Raw genomic sequence first — 21,362 nt, 5'->3', positions numbered from 1 at the left:
CCAGCACTGGACAAAATGTCATGAGGGAGGGGAAGCACTGCTTGGTGAAGCATGTCCAGGGATGGGGAGAGGGATGCGATCTGTTCAGCCTGTCACCACTGTCTTGGAGCAGTCACTGATCTCTCGTAAACTTTCCCCAATAAGTCATATGTCTTGCACGCTGTCTCTGGGCATATCCTTTGGCCTGTCTACAACCTACCTGTTGGCCTGGCCCAGCTGGGCTTGGACATGACACCCCCATCACTGTCTATGTATGCTGCTAATCTCCATCCCCTCAGGGAAAGGAAGACAGTGAGCATAGGGACCGAGAAGGTGGGGAAAATGGTGGTGTGGGATCCAAGTCAACGGCAAGAGACCCAAGAACGCAGAAGTGCTCATGAGATTTTTAAATGTTCAAATCCCAAAAGGTGGCGGCTGGTGTCTGAGACAGGCGCTGTACACTGACAGAGGCAGCAGAGGGTTTTATTGGTGTTAACACGGGATTACAGTGTGTCTGGAGTTTCACAGGGCATGAGAGTGAGCAGAACGTCTTCTTTCACAGTTTCTTTGCTACAGAAGTTGTACCTGTGGAGAAAAATGAATGCTTGTTAAATGTTGGGGTGTCCTTGGGGAAGCCACGGGGACCTCAGTTGTTCATCAAAGGTTGCTGCTGGTTTACAGTTCAGATTTGAGGAGCCAGACACTGGGGCTTCCAGTCTGAGAGGCCCACCAGGCCCAGGACCAGGTCTGCTGTCACCCTGGAATGTCCCTGAGGCTGGTCCTTCAGGTGTCAGGACTGTGGCTCCTGGAGGTGGCACCCCTTTTTTCTCTAAATCTCACAGGTTCATCCTGGGCCTCTGTAAATGCAGTGGCCTGGTTTCAAGGGGACACTTCACTCTAGGGACCCATCTGAAGGTGAGGGTGGATACCATACACTGCCTTATTCTCTTAGCTGTAACAACACTGAACAGTCCCCATGTGTGAACTCCACCTTCACCACACGTTGAGGAGGTATAAGCCTGAGTTCTGCTTTAGGGAGAGGAAACTGAGGCACAGAGAGCTCTTAGTAAGAGGAAGAACCAAGAGACAAATACAGCCCACCTGATGCCACAGTCCTGATTTGCTACAGCAGGTCCCATGTCAGGCCTCCCTTGACCTTGGCCTGGCTTTCTCCTGTTCCCCACGCCCCTTCCACCTCCGATCACAGATGCAGCTTGTTACTTGAAACTATCCTCCTTACAGACGAGGCTCCCTCATGCAATTATTGAGAATCCCCTGACAATATCCCATGACAATAAATGTGAAAGGCGTTCTGACGAACACCGACACAAGGCAGATATAAGTTATGGTTATTCAAGGACTGAGGGCCTCGCTGTGGCCTCACCACCTCTGAGCTCTGAAGCTTTGTCCCCTTCCTCTCCTGTCCTCCTGACACACTGCCGTGTTCTCTTCTGGATTTGTTTTTCCTAGAAGCCTTAACCTGGCTTCCTGCACCTTGAGCTCTGTCATCAGGGCCTGGCCGCCTCCTGCCCTGTGCACACCTGTTCCTGCTCCCGGAACTTCCTCTCCCTGCCCTTCCTCTCCTTCCCCCTACATCTCCCCAGCCTTGTGAGCCCCTCCTCCCATCACTTCCTCCTTGGGGGGGCCACTTCCACATGGGCCCCTCGTGGTGAGTCACGTAACCTTTCACGTGCGCCTTAAGTCTGGTTTTTCTCCACAGCTGAACTGTGAATTCCTTGAGAGCAGGCTCAGGCCTTCAGCCCCTCTTACTTGCTTGGTGTAGGATAGGTACCTAGTGGGGTCCTTCACAGAGGCCCATTGACATGGATAAGGGGGCTGGAGAAGCGAAGAAGGGGAGAACTACTTTTCTCTTTTGGTCTCCTGCCCCTGGAGGGAATTCTAGTCTTCAGGTTCCCGGGTAGCCCTGGAAACCCTCTCCAGGTGACTAAAGCATCTGAGGGGAGCCAAATCTTGATTTTCTTTAACTTTGCAATTATTAGTGCTACTTAAGAAAACATTGGTGGCTATTTTCTTAATGCCAAATAATCCGAATAACTTGACTAATTGAGATTCTTTTATTCCCTAAGGTAGTTGGTGAGGTTTGAAGCTGTTGCTGAACTTTCTATATTTTAAAAGCCTGGTATCCGACATCTGGCTTCTCCAAAGATTCTCTCTAGGTCCCCTGCAGAGGATGGGCTCAGCTATGGGAGGTGCTCAGGAGGCAGCCCATGGGTGCAGGGTCTCAGGGGTGAACTCAGCTCCATCTGTTTCATCTATAGATAGTTCATAGGCCTTGGTCTTTCCTTATTAACCTGGAAGCTGCTGGGCCCTGCTGTTTATCAACCTGGAAGCTTCCGGGCCCTGGTCTCATATTTCTTACCTGTGAGAAATTTCCTGAAAGTACCTCTCATTTTCAATATTCCAGTTATGCCACCTTCTTCTGATGCTTTTAGCCACACTGTCACAGGATGCAGGCCATGGGACACACCCAACATGACCCTGGAACTGACTTTAGAGCTGTGTCCTCCAGTGGGACTGACAGGGAGCCCTGGGCTGGGTCTGCTACCTGAGCTGGGGGCCCCCAAGAGCCAGGCCTGGCCACCTCTTTGCTGTGCTCCAGCTGAGAGGACTTCTGGTTCTGCTGGCTCTCCTGCTGGGCCAGCCTCTCTGTCCTCCCACCTCGTGGAGACAGGAAGGACCTCAGAGGTCATCCATCTTGATGACACATGTGTCTACCCCAGGGCCAATCTGCCAATTCTCCCTTCCCACCTGGGGGAGTGACTTTCCTAGGGCCCTGTCTTTGGTGACCCCATCTAACTCCCCAGCTTCAAGATCACAATTGAGAACTCAGGTTCCCTTCCCACAAAGCCATACCAGGAATGTCCTGCTGGCCAGACTTGGGGTCAGCTTTTTTGTGTCCCTCTCAGAGGGACATCAACTGCCTTCTCTTTCTAGTCTAGGCCCTGTGCCCATGCAGGCACACAGCAAGGGGGCTCAGGTCAGATTCCACTCCTCAAGTCCTGCCATCTCAGTGCTCTCCTGTTGGAGCTCAAAACTTTCTATTATCTTTCCTTAAAACTGATTTCTTTTTCCTTCGTCTATCCTGAAAGTTCACTTGTCCTCTCCTCTTCAAAATGTAGCTGCTCGTCAGTCCACACTTAGAAACTTTTACTCTTTAGAAATGATTTCCTTATTTAACTTTCTTATTTTTCCATGAAGGCTGGATGCTATCTGCCAATTGCCACAGGCAATCCAGTGCCAAGAACCCCTGTGCAGTGCGTCCAACAGAAATGCCTCCTGCTCTTGGCAGCTGTTGTTTGCTGGGGAGAAAGTGCTGCAGATGGGCAGATTTCCTTGGCCTTTTTGGCCAGACCACACCTGAATTTCTAGGGGTGAGTTTCCATCACAGACATGACCCTTGGCACACCCTGAGACACAGCCGGCAAAGGTACATACACTGTCTTCTCCTCTCCCTTTTGCACAGTGATCTTGGCTGCACCCACTCTGGGGAAGGTCGGGTTCACCACGTGGTTATTCCAAAGAAACTTGACTTTCTCAATCGTTCCGACATCGAGCTCTGCATCGAACTCCTTGGAGTGGGTAGAGCCTGGCATGATGATCCCCCTTGAGACGAGAAGTAGAAGCTATTCATGGAAGTGCACTGTAATGGCCAGGGACAGTCATGCTAAAGTCTTTTCTTTACCTCAGATTAATAACAGTCTTTGGGAATGAGATTGATCAAATTATGTTACCTGCATGTACGAATATAGCATAATGCATCCCACAGTTATGTATAACTATAATGCACCAATAAAAATAAAAGTCTCCTTACAAATTAGCTTAAAAATAAAGGGTGGAGAAATGCAAAACCTGACTATATGCCAGAAGCCCCAAACCACTACTTAAAGATTGTTTTTCAAATCAGGTTAATTTCTCTTCAAAAGTTTCCTATAGAAAATGATTTAATTTCTTCATATTATTTTTTTTCTAGAAGAATTATTTATATTGTAATAAATTAGCCACTTAATTTAACATTGTGTTATTATGCTAATCAGAGAACAGGATCTCTGGGGTAATTTAAATTTATTATTTTTATTTTTTAAATTTGTCCCTATTGAGAGAGAGAGAACTAAATGCTGTGTTTAGAGAAAATAAAAATCATTAGCAGAAGTCTGAGGTTAACTTCAATACATAAAGTAAAACCCATCGATATAGAATGAGATGACAGTGTTTGGGAGCAGGTGTGAAGGCCATGTGTAGCACAGAATGAGACGAGGCATTAAGCAGGGTTACCTGAAGACGTCATACTGGCGAGTGTTTCCCTTATCTCCAAACAAAGCCACTTTGACCTCACCAGTGATTGTTCTTCCAGACAGTGTTACAGAAACCCCGTATCTCCAGCCTGCACAGAGCATGCGAGGGTTTGATTTTTTTCACCCAAAACAGGTGACCCAAATCCCAGATCCTGCCCTAATCCTTACACAGAGGCATGAAAGCATGAACAATTCTATTTATTAGTGCACACTTCAAACTAGGCCTTAAAGGGAGCATGCATTCAGTAGTGGCCCCCTCCATACCTGCTCTGCCCAGGAAGGTGGCCACTAGACACAGGTAGCTGCTTCATGAAAACTAAAATTAAAATTAAATTTTTAGTTCTCAGGCTCACTGGCTGCATCCTCAGGTGCTAAGTTGCCAGGTGGGTGAATGGCTTCTGGATCCCACAGGGCAGAACACGCCCATCATCACAGAAAGCTCTGCGGGACAGCTCCACGCTAGAGTTGCAGGGCTGTGGGTCAAGGTGGGAAAGGAACTAGGGTCCAAGCCACATGTGGGAAGGTTGCTCAGGAGCGCAGCCTGCAGAGCCCTTGAAGCCAGGTCTGTGTCTCATCTTTGTATTCTCCAGGCTCCAGGAAGCCTCCAGCACCGAGTAGGTGCACAGAGTACCATCCAAGGGCACATACACTTGCACACACACACACACACACACAGATTCATGTAAACTATACAGTTACACACACACACAAACACACACTCAATACACACTACCAATATAAACATACACACACTCCATACACACAGTGATACACAATAAACACACCCCTACACGAACACACATATGTATATAAATACACAGAAACATACCTTTGTCTAACTCCTTTGCATCTTTTATGTCCTCAGAGACATTGCTCCTGTCCTCCCCTCTGGTTAGGGCTAGCTCCCCTGCCCATAATGCTACAGCAGCAACCCACCAAGCCCAACACCACTGTAGTTGCTCAGTTTTCATCTTCTGTGATGAATTATAAATTTCGTGAGTGGAGTGTCCCGCTCATCCCTGCATCCCCAGGGGTCTAGCGGCCCATATCTGTGGTCCATAAATAACTGTTGGTTAAGGAATAAGTGCAAGGTTCTTGAATGCTTACTTTGTTGTTAAAATATGAGCAAGTATTTTGTGCATCACTACACTGGTAGAAGGCTTGATTAGTCAGTGTCTTTTTACAAAATGATGAACATGTGCGTCTTGATAGTTGAAGTAGTTACACATCTACTCATTTGTCAAAATGCATAGAACCTTGCACTAAAAGGATGAATTTTGCCTTAATATTATAAATACTATATTTACATAAAACACAATCTGTTTTGTTTTGTTTTTTGGCAACACCTTATGGAGCTGTCAAAGGGCAGGTTGTCAGAAAGTGGCACAAACACACTTGACCTCTACCCTACATTCTAGTCCATTCAGCATGCTTTGGAAAGAAATCATCCTGGACCCCCATCCCCATTCCACTGGAGAAGCAGCCTCTGGGCATCAGGGCTGCATAGACAGATGGGGGAAGTCAGGGAGATTGCAGGTAGACTTCTTAAGGGGCCCATTCAATCTGGCAAAGAGCTACTACCAAATGTGTTTGCTGTTTAGGTGTGTTTGACATGATCTTAAAAAGGAAAAGGAGGGTACACTGTGTGTGGAGTGGTGAAAATTCAGGGAGTTGGTTGCAAAGCCAGGCCAACTGCCTTAATCCCATCAATCATACTATTGGCCACCACCCACTTCATGCCAGAGTTGGGCCTCATATGGGATAGTTTGAGTGGATGCATCTTTTTGTAAGATGTTCAAGATGAGCCACACATATTTCAGGTTAAAGGAAAACCCTCCATTTGTAACAGAAACGGCACTTTCTTTACCTGGGCAAGTAGTCAAGGGCAACTTACGTGCAAAATTCTTGGCATCGCCTGTGTTCAGAAAGAATTTCTGCTGCTCTGCACTCGTCTTGCCAGCAAATTTATCAGCATAGTGACCCATCTGCGGGCACCCTTGATCTGGGCAGGGGAAGCACTTGTTCTATTGTGAGGAGACAGAATTCATCTTCTTAGGACCAGACCAGCTGGGAGAGTGATGCTCAATTTCCCTACAGCCCCGGGTCCTCATTTGTAACAGGAAGGTGGGATGGAAGAGATGAGCTCTGAACTGCCTCCATCTCTGACTGGATTCCCAGCCCTGAGGCCCAGCACATCAGATTGATTTGGGGAGCTTTAAAAAGCACTGAGGCCTTGGGCCCAGGCTCAATCAGCCACTTTCTGTAGAGGAGCAGGCTGGTGAATGATTAGCAGCTGGTTTCCAGGACAAAGAGTCCTGATTGTAGCATTTACCAGTTTTGATGGTATAAAAACTCTGGTCCTGGTCAATTTCAGCCTGCAGGCGTGATGACATGGAGCTGGGGGGGATGCCCACAGTGGCCCTGGGGAGCCAGAATAGGCAGGCTCCAGGGGGTGCTTTCTTCTGTCTCTCCCTGTGGCCTCCTGGCACATGGCCCCCAGCACCGCCTTCCCTTCCTGTGGGTGGGTGGCTGGCTCCCCTCCCAAGGTCCTCTTTGCTTTCTCTGCCCTCCCTAGAAATGCGGCCCCTCTTCCTTCTAATCTCTGTCATCTCGCAAGTCAGAGCCAAAGTGGCCTCCTGCTGGAGCCTTTCTAGACTATGTGGACCAGGTCTGCTCTTCTCTGACCTCCTGAGGGGTCTTCCTCTCCTGTACGATTCTTCTGCTCTAAGTCTTTGCCACTTCCTGCCTAGAGTCTTTTCCCCCTCCTTCACCCCGCAGGACCATGAACTCGAGGGGAAATGCAAACATGCCGTGAGAAGCACTGCAAATCCTCAACAAAGCAGGCCATAGGCCCACCATGGGCCAGTGCCCAGGTCACAGAGAACAGGAGCTTACAGACTCGAAGGCCTTGTAGGAGGTGCAAGGGTACGCAGTGAACCCATCAGGGCTGAGGATGCTGTCCAAGTAATACTTGTAGCTTCTTAGGTGATTGCAAGCCACAAAGTCCCGGGTTCCTGGGGAGGAAAAGGAGAGAGTCTGTACAGGTGGATGGGGGCGGGCTGTGACAGATTCTACAGTGTTCTTGACAAGTGGAATGGTTCCAAAGTAGGGTCATAGTTTCAGAACTTCAGTTCAAATCCAGTCACATAATGGCAGTGAACATGTAGAGGGAACTTGGGTGACTGGGCAATGCTCTGATCACTTTAAAGGCATTGTCCGTGGAACCTCACCTTTCCGAGGAACATTGTCCCTGTTACAGATATAGCTATAGGTGACAGCCTCTGATTCACAAGCTTCGCGAGTAAGTGAGAGAACTGTAATGAAACCCAAGCCCATCGGGTGCTTGAGACGTCCCTCTAACCTCTGTGCCATTCTGTGTCCCAGGATCAGGTTGGAAGTCCGCAAAGACACATCCAGATGTGATGTGACTTCCCAGAAGTGACAAAACCAGCACTTACACGAATAAAATGGAGGGTTGGGTGGCTTTGGGTGGCTTTATCTATGCCTCTTCTCCACACCATCTTACTCCCTGAGACTCATGCCAAGGGACACATGTCACAGCACACTTTCCAGACCTGGTCTGGACTTGCTTGGCTATTACTGATAAAAGAGTCTGGGCCACTCTTTTCCATGGAAACCCTCATATGTCCTATCTTAATATACGCTTTGAAGACATCCAAACCATTTTGAGCAAATTCAATAAAAATCTATACTCAATAGATTTGGTCAGACCATTAAAAGTTTTAACCTGTATAGTGACACTGGATGGTGAGTTTGGATGAAAAGTGCACCTGGTCATTGTCCTTTGACCTCATTAGATAGAGGGTCAGAGCAGTATCTGAAAGATGCCCTTCATGCCAGGTGTGCTTAGTCAATGAGGAGAGATGGGTTTCCTCCAGCCTCCTTGCTGTGACTGCTTCAGTGACCTTCATGGTGTTAATGGCTTTGTCATGGAAGCCACTGGGAAGATTCTTCCATGGCCACTATATTGAGGTGAGATAAGTTTGAACCATATCACTAACTCCCAAGACAGAGCATGCAGGAAAATTCTCTTAGGTGTACAAAGGATGTTTACTGATATAACATTTCCTTTTCATGCTCGGCAGCTCCCAGCAGATTCTTGGAGCTACAACTTTAATCAACAGTTTTGTAGTTCTTTGTTGCTTATGCATTCAAGGACATCTATGACAACATTTTAAGGAAATAGAAAACAGTAGAGCTGAACTCTAACAAAGATATGCTCTATTCTTCAGAAATCAGGTCCAGAGGCAGGGGATGTATATTCTTAAAGGAAAAAGTGTTTTCATTGCTTATATTTTCAATGGCAGGTGCTGCTCACCCCAGGGAAGGGATGTCCTCCCTGACACTACCCCTACCTATGTCCCCTCCATGATGTTACCTGACCAGATGCCGTCGAGGTCCACGATCTGTGACAAGGCATTCTTCTTGCACCCTGGCATGTTCTCTCCTCCATTGGGGAAGAAGTCAAGGTGACCCACCATTTGGTTTGTTCCAAAACCTGTGATGTTTGGAACAGCAACACATCTTTGGTAAAGTGGAGCTCTTGTGGTTCAGACACAGTCGCACAGGATTGCAGCAGGAGCACTGTGGGACTCACCCAGGAATGGGATCAAGGGTGCTGCATCTGTGTGAATCACATCCACAAAGACAGCATCCGAAGGGTCAAGTCGAACCTCCTCAGGAGTGCCCTCGAAACTTGCTTCCACGGGATCCAATCCTGAAAGAGATGGCAGCAGTGTAGAACAACAGTCCTGACTGTTGGCACCAGAAGGACAGAAGTATCCAGTTGCCTAGGCTATATGCTACCCAACTCAAAGGGCGGCACATTCTGAGGTGGTGCAGTGTTGTGGCTCTGAGTACTGAATATGGAGACATAAAGTTCCAATGTCGCTCATTATAAGAGAATTCTGGTGGCTAGTACAGAGGCGTGCAGATGAGTAAAGACATTTAGATTTTGTTTGAACAAGGATTCTAGAGCTAGGTTGCCTGGCTCCAAATTCCTATTTTGGGGGCAAGTTATATGACCTTGAGCAGAATACCCAACCTTTTGTTGTGTAAGTTTGTCCATTTGATACAATGAAGGTAACACGGCATCTATTTGATATAGTTGTTATAGATTAAGTAAATTAGTACACAGCATTTAGCACTGTGCCTGTTTGTAGTCATGGGTGTTTAATATTAGTTAATATTAATTTAATATTTATTTAGTATTAATTTAATAATTTAATATTAGTTATTATTAATATTTATTAATACTAGCTGATATTAACATTAGTTATTATTATTTCCTTTTGAATGTATCTCCTTCTTGGCAGGGATCCTGTACTTCTTAGTAGTTTTTTGAAATTTTGGTCAGAACAGCTGAAAAGGTATGTACATGAACATGGCCATCTACTGATAGAAAAGGGGATGTTTCTTATAAAGATAGGGCTTCCTGGGCCCATTACTTTAGTTCTGAGAATTAAATAAGAAATGTCAAGTACAGTGTGCAAGACTGGGGAGAATCAGGCACTGAATCTGTGCCTGCCCAAATTATAATAGCACTAATATTATCATATTGCATGAACATATTTTGTTGTGGCTATAATTCAAGGATTTTCCTAGGGTTTAAAGGATGCTTTGACAATGATGGTGACTGAGAATTTTTTATCAGCAGAGAAAGTGGAAAACAATTTTCAGGTTCTACTCTGTCCTGGATTTCAAAGAAAAGGGGAAAGAGGTAATAATGTGTTCCCTTTAAATCATATTTTGCAAATACTCATACTAGCCTTATTATGCATTTTCCTGGGTGTCCAGCACTGCCAAGTTACCCCTATCACTGAACTTGGACGTACAGAGGAGGGGCCAGGATGGAGGTAGAAGAAGCAAAGGGGAACAGGACCACCACCATCCTTGCCACCAAGATGGCCCGTGAGCTTCTTGGGGACTTCCTAAAATGATCTGTGCAGGCTCCACCCAGCCCCACCATGCTGTAGGGGACACCCTCCCTCTGGGTGGCTCTAAGATGGGTTGCAGATTGTGACCACATTCTGGGGCTACCAAGGACAAGCCCTGGGGCCTCAACAGGGACCTTACCAGTAATCCTGCCCAGGCCTGGGGTCCTGCTCCCAGCCTCTCCCGCCACGTGGGCTCCCAGGCTGTGGCCGATGAGGTGGACTTGAGAAGGTGAGTAGCTGTAGTTCGTCTGGAGAGGGGGGGTTTTATTTTCAGGACGTTTTTGTGCTCTGGTTTTTCTAACATGCCCACCTGATGGTGACACTACTCTGCTGGAATCCTGCCATGCCTCCCCCTGCCCTTGAGATTGAGCCCCAACTCACCATGAAGAGCCTCTGAATTTTCCTGACTCATCAGCTATTTTTCCACCCTTTTCTCTAACCGAACCCTCTGATGAGTTTTCAGGCCCTCAAATACATCCCACCCCCCACCTCTGGGCCTGGTTAGTCCCATTGTTTCCCATTCTCCTGCTCAACTGCCCCAGCCAACATCAAATAGCCTTCAGCTCCCCACACAGGAGTCTCAACACCCCCACACCACTCTGGCTTCCCTGTCTCATGGACTCCCAGAAAGCCCACGCTGTCCCTATCTCCAATACTCACACTACTGTCACTGCAAATCTTCCCTGTAAGCTCCTGGAGGGCCTGGGACCTCATCTGTCTTGGTTATCTCATTACGCTCCTGACACCATCCTCCAAAAATCTTGAGCGCAACAAAGCCAATAAATCTCTAAGGTGTTTGCCCAGGCTGGCCTCGAGGATATTCACCCAATGCCTCTCATTGATTGGTCTGCAATGCCTCTTGCACAAACACCACGGTTTTTGATTTCTGCAGGGGTGCAGAAATAGCTAGAACCAACTGGTTCTTGTGTAGACTTGTTAGCTATAAGATAGAAATGACGGGAATCTTGGCCTTGTATGGAAAATATCATGAAGAATTACTGAATTAACTTAAAGAATGAAAGACGTAAAGAATTAGCTACAATGAAAGACCAGGGTAGGAAGAAACAACTGGAATGATTATGGAAGAAGAAATTTCCCAGAATCAATAGGATCCACATTCGCAGGCTGACATTTTTGGAGCTTGCCAACTGCACACTTGGCCTTTGGCTCTGTTTGGTTTTCCCTGGTCACGCCATGTTTTCCCCCAAATACAGCCTAACTGTGTCAAGGATGGCCCCTGGTGCTGGTAGTCTGAACCCCAACGGAAACTCTTCTATTCATCAGCTCTATAATTTTTTGGAGTAAACCAGTTAACCTTTCTGGGCCTTAGTTTCCTTACCCGCAAACTGAAGAGGATAATCAAAGCCCCTGCCTTCTAAGTGATAGCTGTTAATTTTTCTTTCCCTGGTGTGACATTGAGACAATAGTCAGAGTTCCAAAAGCAAGACCCTGAGACAAACACCACTTCTTTGTAGCTCCCGGCTGCTCCTTGGCTCAACAGAGACCAGCAGCCCTGCTTCTCCTGCTGCTGACTCACCGAGAGGATGCTGAGCATCTGGGCCACCTGGGCGCCCACCACGCGCGCGTTGTTGGCAGCCTGTGTGTAGGTGGTTTGGGAGCCCTTCTTCCAGTCCACACAGATGCAGTTCACCTCCTCCACCTTGAACATGTTCTGGTGTTGGGGAGAGGCCAGGTGTTATCACGGGGACCCAGAAATCCCTTCCACTGGGGCTCAGAAAGGGCCACCCTCTCTTCTCCTACATGGGGCACTGCCATGAACTAGACTTTGTCAGAGATCCTACAGTCCAGCAGGGGCTGTCCCCCAGGGTGAACCTTAGGAGAAGGGCAAGTGGTTCCCTCTCTAGCTTGCAGGTTAATTCAAAGTTGGGCACTTTCTTGTTTCTTCAATCAAATTCAGGTAACATCTATCTGGTGGGATAAAACAATTGCATCCTTCAAAGAGTTCTGTTTTTTGAGGGATTGGGGTTATTGGAGATGTAACCCAGGGGCACTCAACACTTGAGCCACATCTCCAGCCCTTTTTATTTTTTTATTTTGATACTGGGTCTCTCTAAGTTGCTTAGGGCTTCACTGAGTTGCTAAAGTTGGTCTCGAACTTGCAATCCTTCTTCCTCAGCCTCCCAAATCACTGAGATTATAGGTGTGCACCACTGCACCTGGCTGAAGTGTCCTGTTTAAAAAAAAAAAAGAAAGTCTCAAAGGCAGTCTCCAGTGGCTGGTGTCTAAATGACCTTATGGATTTGAGGGGTCCTCTCGCCTCTTGGTGACACCTCAGCCTACTGGACATCTCTTGAACGTTAAAGTGGGAGGGAGGCTTCCCTCTTTACAGTCAAGATGGCACAGCATTTCCTGGGGGAAAATACTGCAGACTTTAAAACAAAAAATAAAGAACTTCACTGATTAAAAGAGATCAAAAAATTCTGAAAGAAAAGCTCCCTGGATGTCAAAGGAAATGACATATCCTCAGGAGTTCTGCCAGGCAGTCATATGACCAACTTAGAACTATAAATTTAAAATTCACATGGAACTGTTTCACACGTATGTTACAAACATGTGTGATCACATACGCAGAGACACGCCGAGATTTCTTTTCCTTTTTCCTTTTTCTCGGGACTTTTACTTGTAAAGTGACCCTGAGGAATCTTTTAAAAACCTGGAAAATTGGGGGTATAAATCACGTTGAGAAGATGCTGATTAATGACAGGAAAGGTGCCAAGAGTTAAAAGCTTGGTAAACCAAGGCCAAATGCACAATGAGTGATTTGGGGGTTTGTGATTTTCCTGTTGACACTATCAGTTGATGTTTTATTAATGTATGTGTGGAAGGCAGACTCCTGAGATAAATTCTTCAGTGACAGAAAGCTAGATTGAATCTCAGAGTACATGTAAAAAGAAAGGAGGGTGATATATATTGTGTGTGTGTGTGTGCGCGCGCCTATGTCCAGGTGTGCACTGATGTCCAGGTGTGTGTTTGTGTCTGTGCATGTGCATGTGTGTGCAGAACCTGTCTGATTCTCCTGGTGCTGTCCTTCTGACCAGCAGATGCTATCTCACATGTAATTGTGGCTGTCTCTGTTCTGCCATTTTTGGTCGATCTTAGGTCTTCCATATCTCAAGTAGATAGTTCCAGCAACACATTTCTGACTCCTGGAGATGTGGGCAAGATTTGAAAGGAAAGAACCTAATCCCTCACTTGCAGAAACACATAAATATACTCACTAAACATGAAAACAGAAAACACTGAGCCTTGCTTAACCAGAAACGAGAGAGTGGGTCTATTTGTTCTCATGGCAAATGCTACTGTTTCCAGCTGCAGAAATAGTCTGGAAACACCGGAATTTGAAGTTTGTGAAGAGAAGCATTTTGAATGCACAAAGAGAACAGATACGCGTGGGTTTCCTGTTATCAGAATTATCTATTGCGATTGGGTAAAATGAGTCGGAGAGTCGGTGAGTGGAAAGCGGCAGCCAGCGGGGGTCAAAGCCAGCTCCTACCTTGCACATGTCTCCCACCCAGCTCTCATCGCCCTTGTCTATGAAGCCGTGGATGATGAACCGGGTCTTCCTGTCCGTTTGAAAATTAGATGCCTCGATGGTCGATGGATCAGAGAGCTGCAGCGTCTGTGACAGATGCAGAGTGCTTCATGGCTCCGCGATCTGGCCCTCAGCCCATTCCCCCACCTCCCCACCTCCGCAAGTTTTTGTGTCCCTGCCTTTCACAGCTAGCACAAAGCCACCTCTTCCATGAACCTCTTTTCCCCAAGTCCTTCTCCCCGGCCTCATGGGATCTGGGTTGTGGCTGCAGGCTTACTTTCCCATGGGTCTGGCTGGATGACAGTAAGCCCTTTGCTTAGCCCGGAACCACATAACCAGCTAGAGAATCTGCACATCTGAGCCCGTCTCTCACTCAAGCCACCATCTACTGGAGGCTTGCTCTGAGTCACCAGGTCCAAGTGGGAGAAACTTGAGGGCTGGGAGGGGGTAGGGTGAAGGGAATAGACCCAGAGATAAGGAACTCCTGATGTATGGGGTGGGGCAGCCCTTCACTCAGTCTTAGGGATGCCAAGTGGACCACGGTCTCACCTGAAAGTTGTCTGGGTTCTCATTGGTGTAGAGCAGGAAACGGGTGTTGATCTTCTCAGGGCTCCAGGGGAGAATTTTCAGGGGTCTGATTGCAGTTCCAGCCCAAGGCTCAGAATCAGAAAAGCACCCAATGTCCTTATAGCAAACTTCTTTTCCTAAAGAGAAAAGGCCAGGGTCCAGGTGTCCCTCTTCTGCTCAGGGCAGACTGCAGACAATAATGCACCACCTCTACCCCTCTTCTTGCCCCTCGTGCTCACCAACGGGCCTGGCCCAGTCCCCATGAATTCTACAGGGACACCAATGGAGCCTTTGGTTAATGCTTTTCCTAGAAAATTCTGGCCACAGTACCCTGGGCACAAAGGCAGGGCAGAGGGCATGCTCTGAAGCAGGTCCCCCTCACACTGCCCAGTCCACCCTACTGGGCAGTGTTGCCCCACTTGCCTCTTCCTGGAACCTGCAGCAACCAACAGCCTCTGAAGCCCAGCAGGGCTCGAGCTTCCTTGGCCCGTGCTGAGAGCTCAGGCTTGTGCCCCTCCCACAGGGGAGGGGAGGTATTTCTTACCTGTGGCTGCTCCCAGCAGGAAAAGTGTGACTGTCCAGAAGATCATCATCTACAATAAATTCAACCACACTCAGGCTCAGGGCAGTGAGCAAAGACTCTTCACTTCTCAGCTGATGAGGGACCCCAATGCAGGAGTGGCTTACCTTGTCTGAGAATCCAGGCACTCCCTTCCCCTGGGTTCCCCGGGATGTCTTTTATACTCCAGCCTTATCATTTGGACAAGAAACAGGAGTGATGATAGCACATGCCGTGTGTACTTAATATTTATATCTGTTCAAATACACAAAACGAGATTAGTAATGGCGGCCAGTCTTCCCACAAGTCTGAGAAGACGGAAGAATACTTGATGAAAGGGGGAGGAAAGTCACCAACTTTGTGCCTCTGCAGCTCTGCAAGGACCTGTGCATCCAGTAGGTCCTGTTTTTCTATTTTCTAAGAAATAGACTTTCATCACCAAGTTGTTTACAAGCAGCAAACCCTAATAACCCAGGGTGGTCGGTTTCCATCAGATTGGAAGGAAAGGCCCCCACATAGCTGAAAGCAAAGCAAAGTGTCTAAGAAAATACCCCCCCACACCCCTCAGCCCCACCTGCCTTCTTTCTCTCTCTCTGGCAGACTGGCAACACATACTCTGGAGACAGATTTGTCAGCCCTCACAATGGCCCCACAGTCTCCCCACTACTACCGGTCAACTATCACTAGGCAAGGAGACAATCTGAATCATAATGGTTAAAAACAACATCAATCATGGTACTGTCTCATTATAATTTGAATAGTTGGGTTCAGGAGCCCCCCAAAGCCAACACCAGCAGTCCAATGTCACATCTGTTGCGTTTTCCCAGGTCCTATAGACTGAACACCTGAAGGAAAGTCGCAGCCCCTGTGAGGCCATCATGCTTCACCCACAGATCTGCACATCTGTGTGCAGCCCGGCCAGTTCACACACAAGAAAGATAAGCCTCCACAGGGCAAACACTGAGGGTACCCTCCTCACCCCCAAGTTAAATATGCCTCAATGTCAAATGTCGCACTTCTGAATAACTTGAACACTGTGGGGGGGGGGGGGCAGGCCTAAGCGCCCTCCTGTTAAGAAAATGAAAAGAACTTTCCCCAGAGTAATGAAGAGCAGCACAGCCACAGTCTCTGAGGCTCACCAAATACAGCCAGAGTTCCACACCCTTTAGTTGCATTACCTAATTTAAGTGCAATAGCAGCCACACTGGGTGAGTACTGGTCTCCCTTTACAGATGTGGAAATGGAGACCCCCCCCCGAAAAGAGAGAAATAAATTGCCTACAAAGTCATACAGGCAATGGGCGAAGAGGTGGGATCTGGATCCAGGCTGCACAGAGTGAAATCAAGAGCTCTTGGATATTGAACAACTTGTTGTGCTGAGCAAGTCATCAACAAGATCTGTCGAGCCTCAATCACGTAGAGGAAGGGAGGTGCTTACATAGAATAAGTCACAGTAGAAAATGGACTTCCCAGAAGGCACACTCATACATTGCTGGTGGGGCTGCAAATTGGTGCAGCCAATCTGGAAAGCAGTATGGAGATTTCTTGGAAAATTGGGAATGGAACCACCATTTGACCCAGCTATCCCATTCCTTGGTCTATACCCAAAGGACTTAAAAACAGCATACTACAGGGACACAGCCACATGAATGTTTATAGCAGCACAATTCACAATAGCTAAACTGTGGAACCAACCTAGATGCCCTTCAATAGATGAATGGATAAAAAAATGTGGCAGATGTACACAATGGAATATTACTCAGCAATAAAAGAGAATAAAATCATGGCATTTGCAGGTAAATGGATGGAGTTAGAGAAGATAATGCTAAGTGAAGTTAGCCAATCTCAAAAAACAAATGCCAGATGTTTTCTCTGACATAAGGAGGCTGATTCATAGTGGGGTAGGGAGGGGGAGCATGGAAGGAATTGATGAACTCTAGATAGGACAGAGGGGTGGGAAGGGGAAGGAGGGGCATGGGGTTAGAAATGATGGTGGAATGTGATGGACATTATTATCCAAAGTACAAGTATGAAGACACAAATTGGTGTGAATATACTTTGTATACAACCAGAGATATGAGAAATTGTGCTTGTATGTGTAATAAAAATTGTAATGCTGAAAAAATTATATAAACCATGAAAAAAAAAAGAATATAGAATTCCCCTAAACTCAGCCAGGACTGAGCCATCTGGATGACCAGTCTAGTGATGTTTTGAAGCTTTGGAAGTCAGCTCCTGTAGTCTGGGAATGTGCTAGAGAATTGTAGATTGTGGTGAAGTCAAAGGCATTTATGTTTTCCTTTGGCATGGCCTGCTGGACACCAGAAGAGACTTGTGGGAGCCTAGTTGGCAGGAGATGTCTGAGGTCCATCTGATTCTTGGATATCTTTTCTACTGTTTTTCTTTTCACTCTTTATAAGTGGCCATGCTGATGTCCAACCAAGGACCAAGTCCTTCCCACCTTGAGGCTTCTGCATTTACAGCCTAAAACTCTGAAAACTAGACCTTCACTGGGTTGGCTCTTTTCTGTCATTCAACAATTAATTTACATGTCATCTCATCAGTGAGGTCTTTACTTTTCATTTCTAAGGCCCTTCCACTGTAGCCACTGGCTGGTTCCAGACCCCTGTCCACAGTACCTTGTTTCCTTCAGATCAATTGACCCAAGTTATCATGATCTTCCTTATTTATCAGCCTAGTTATTAGCAGTTGTGTTTTTCCCATTTAGAATGTACTAACAAGAGGACAGAGACTTCACCTGTTTGGGCCACTGCTCTACTCCCAACTTTTAGAACCCAACATTAAAATGGTTGTGAATTAATGAAAAGGGTAATTTACAAATGAGCACTTTATAGGCTTTATTTGCCTTTATCCTCAGAGTAGATTTCAGGGCTGGGAAATGTGAGGAGGCACTGTTCTCCCTGCCGTATTTTTATTGGTGCTTTATAATGGCAGGACTCATTGTTACTTATTTACCCTCTCCTTTCTCTCCTCCTTTTCGGTCTCTTTCCTCTACTGGCTTCCCTTCAGTTTTCATGAGATCCACCCCCTAACCCTTCCTTTCCCCTTTCCTCCCTAGTTCCCACATATGAGAGAAAACATACAACTTGGAACATGGAACCAACTATATTTTGGTTTTGCTTTGAATTTTTTTTTTTTAAGTTTAAAATTTTTACTTTCTATATTTTTTCTCTCACTTATCTGTTTCCCTTTTTCTCTTTTCTTCTGTTAATGGCCAATCCCTATTATTCTCTCTTTCACTCTTCCTTTAATTTTTTACTGCTATTTTTTCTCCCCCTCCTCCATAATCATCACACTCTACATCACTTCTGTTCTCTCCCTGCTCATCAAACCCTTTTGCAAACTTACTATTATGACTGTGGGTGATAACTAATCACATCATTTCTGTTTATTGTGACAACTAATATTGTAGATGTCATAACAGGAACTATTTGGTTTAATGCTGTATATTGTTTGCATTGGTTGTTGTTATTCTTTGTCTCCTCCTAAATGGTGAGGTTCTGGAAACCTTAAGGGACACTATACTTACACAGGGTAGAAACTCTACTGCCTCAGATCCACACAAATAACATGAAAAAGCAAGGGAACAAATCACCCACCCAAAACTAAGATACTTCAATAACAGTATCCTCCAACACTACAGTGAAAGAAATGTTTGAGAAGGAGTTTACAATGTTCATAGTTAAACTGATCTGTGAGGTAAAGGATGATGTAAGGAGTGAAATCAGAGAGAGAATAAAGAAAATGTAAGATCATTTCAATAAAGAGATAGAGATTCTGAAAAGAAAATCAAACATAAAACCTTGAAATGAATCAATAAACCTAATTAAAAATTCAATGGAAAAATATCATCAGTAGATAAGAGTACTTGGAAGACAGAGTTTCAGGCAATGAAGACAAAATATATAATCTTGAAAATAAAGCTGGCCATGAATAAAAGATTTTAAGAGACTATGAACAGAACCTCCAAGAAATATGGGGTAACATGAAAAGAACAATTGAAGATTTAGCAGGAAAGATGAAGGCTAAGAGATACAAAACAAAAGAATGCCCAATGAAATAATATTATACAATTTCTCAAACCTTAAGAATGAAATGGAAAATCAGATATGGGAAGTTTACAATACCCCAGATATACAAAATTACAACAGACCCACAACAAGGCACATTATTATGAAAATATCTTACATACAGAATAGACAGTGTCCATCAAGATATTGCAAAGAAAAATGACAGGTCACATTCAGCGGGAAACCAATCCAGATTATAGTTGATTTCTCAACCCAGACCCTCAAAGCTAGGAAATCTTGGAATAATATATGCCAAGCTCTAAAAGAAAATGGATGCCAATCAAGAATATTACACCCAGCAAAATTAAGCTTCAGAATTGACAAAATAAAAAACTTTCATGATAAACAAAAGAATTCACAACCAGAAAGATTACACTACAAAACATACTCAAATATTTCATGAAGAAGAAATGAAAATAAAACTGAGTGAGGAGAATGAAGGGAAGGGAGGGGAGATATAAACAGGAAAGGCAGTAGAATGAATCAGACAGACATTACTTTCCTATGATGTTCATGTATGAATACACAGCCAGTGTAACTCCCTATCATGTTCAACCATAAGAATGGGATCCTAATTAGAATAAGTTATACTCCATGTATGTATAATATTTCAAAATATATTATCTGCCATGTATATGTAAAATAAATAAATAAATGGAAAAAGACAAAAAATTATTCATTTGAAAAAAATGACTTTCAAAAAAATTCATTATGATGAAAATTGTCCAAAAATTACAATCAAAGAGAGATGCTTCAGAGAAAATTATATTTACTTGGGAATAACAGAGCTTTGAAAGAGGAAGACACAAGCTATAAAATTATGTGTTATCCAGGAGGATGTACCTGGGGGAAGTTCTTAAAGGTAAAATGAGGAGGATTCCATAAGATATTTTGAAACAATAATTATTGGCTGCATGGATCAATAGCAAGAGTGGCATATGTCCCAGACAAAGCAGACAGGTGGTGGGCAGATGTCCTCACGTGTGAGGTAGCATAGTTGTGATTGTGGCAGAGCCTCTTGTGAACAGTTCTAGTTATCAGCATGCACTCATGACACTCCGCTGTTATAGCCTGCTGGCTTCATCTATTTATTTTGTGGTTATAGCTGAATAAAAGTGAATCTGTTTTGATTCCAACAGCTTTCATAAAATGAAAATTCTTCATAGTAAATGTATTTTAAATTGGATTATTTTAAATAACTTTGCTTCATCACTTGAATAAATTTGCAAGTAACACTTTTATTCATTGATTTTATTGATCATCATTATTATTAATGCTGCAGAATATTTACATGAGGTATTCATGGCTACTAGTAAACATTTATTAGGTACTCACATGTGGAGAGCATTGTGCCAATCTCTTTGCAGATGAATATGGGGCTTTTAAAGATGTTATTTGTACACTGAAGATGCCAAAGTTTACCTATTTAACTAATCCTATATTCTTAACACTGAGCATGTGTATAAATCTGCCCACTAGGCATGGCCAATTGGAAGTCTGGTGAATACCTCAAGTGTGACGTGACTAAAACTGACATTCTGACCTCCCTCCCAAACCTGTTCCTCCCCAAACATTACCCCTTTCAGCCAACAGCAGCTCCATTCTTCCACCACGAGGAGAACCAGGAGGACAACTTCTTGTTCTCACGTAAGTATCCATTGCTTCTCCACCTAATCCATGCACACTGGGCATGCTGACCTCCTCCCATGCCCAGGTGTGGGCCCTGATTGAGTTAAGGCAACCAGCACTTTCCTTACCACTGGCCAATCAGAGGGGATCTCAGAAAGGGAATGTTGAGGAAGATGGGAGGTAGATGCCCACTCTCTCTTATACTGAGTGTGAAAGAGGAGATCTGCAGCTCCCTTCAAGTGGGAGGGGAACCATCCTTGATAGAAAAGCATAACCAGACACAGAAGAGCATGGAAAGAGAAAGAGTCATTGAGCTGCTGCAACAACAAATCCATTCTGACCTCTGGACTTTCCGGCTGCATGAGCCAATACATTTCCTCGTTGTAGAAGTTAGTGTGGGTTGGTGCTTTTGGTTCATGAGAGAGAAAGCATCCTGCTTGACACATAAGAACAAATCTTCATGCTCAACCTGAATGTATTTTAGTGAAACATGGAAAGAAAGGCATTATCAATTTCTCATATTTTCATACCCATGGATCTTTGTCTATCTTGTTTCTTCTCTTTGGAGTGCCTTTGCCACCATGTCCTCTTGGCATCTCCCTACCCATCTTGTAAGACCTAGCATAGATATCCCTTCCTCTTGTAGGGTATTTTTGTTTAGATATTGCCCAATTTTAAGTGCTAGACTTTGATAGACTTATTGCTTCATTTTGTT

At 45.2% G+C, this 21,362-nt stretch overlaps 1 protein-coding gene across 1 annotated transcript; it reads right to left on the bottom strand.

Annotated features, from left to right (window-relative positions):
- Positions 1–446: 446 nt before the first annotated feature.
- On the bottom strand, positions 447–15,140 carry LOC107152949 (inactive pancreatic lipase-related protein 1). The gene is made up of 13 exons (XM_015498471.2): positions 15,057–15,140; positions 14,914–14,962; positions 14,352–14,506; positions 13,764–13,889; positions 11,787–11,921; positions 10,389–10,497; positions 8,911–9,030; positions 8,692–8,811; positions 7,188–7,306; positions 6,187–6,316; positions 4,273–4,381; positions 3,436–3,603; positions 447–564 (listed from the first exon to the last, which is right to left on the bottom strand). Exons 2-13 carry the CDS (start codon positions 14,960–14,962, stop codon positions 483–485), a joined length of 1,422 nt encoding a protein of 473 aa, XP_015353957.1. The 5' UTR covers positions 15,057–15,140; the 3' UTR covers positions 447–482.
- Positions 15,141–21,362: the final 6,222 nt, after the last annotated feature.

Source organism: Marmota marmota, unplaced genomic scaffold (assembly GCF_001458135.2).
Source record: "Marmota marmota marmota unplaced genomic scaffold, marMar, whole genome shotgun sequence".
Lineage (NCBI taxonomy): Eukaryota > Metazoa > Chordata > Mammalia > Rodentia > Sciuridae > Marmota > Marmota marmota.
Note: the sequence above shows the minus strand (reverse complement) of the source record. Positions and strands in the feature narration are given on the sequence as shown.

Coding starts and splice junctions, on each gene's coding strand:
- LOC107152949 (XM_015498471.2), bottom strand. CDS start 14,962: ATGATGATCTTCTGGACAGTCACACTTTTCCTGCTGGGAGCAGCCACA. Junction 11,922..13,763: donor GGGTGGGAGACATGTGCAAG/GTAGGAGCTGGC, acceptor CCCCAACACCAG/AACATGTTCAAGGTGGAGGA. Junction 4,382..6,186: donor CGATGCCAAGAATTTTGCAC/GTAAGTTGCCCT, acceptor TGCTCTGTGCAG/GCTGGAGATACGGGGTTTCT.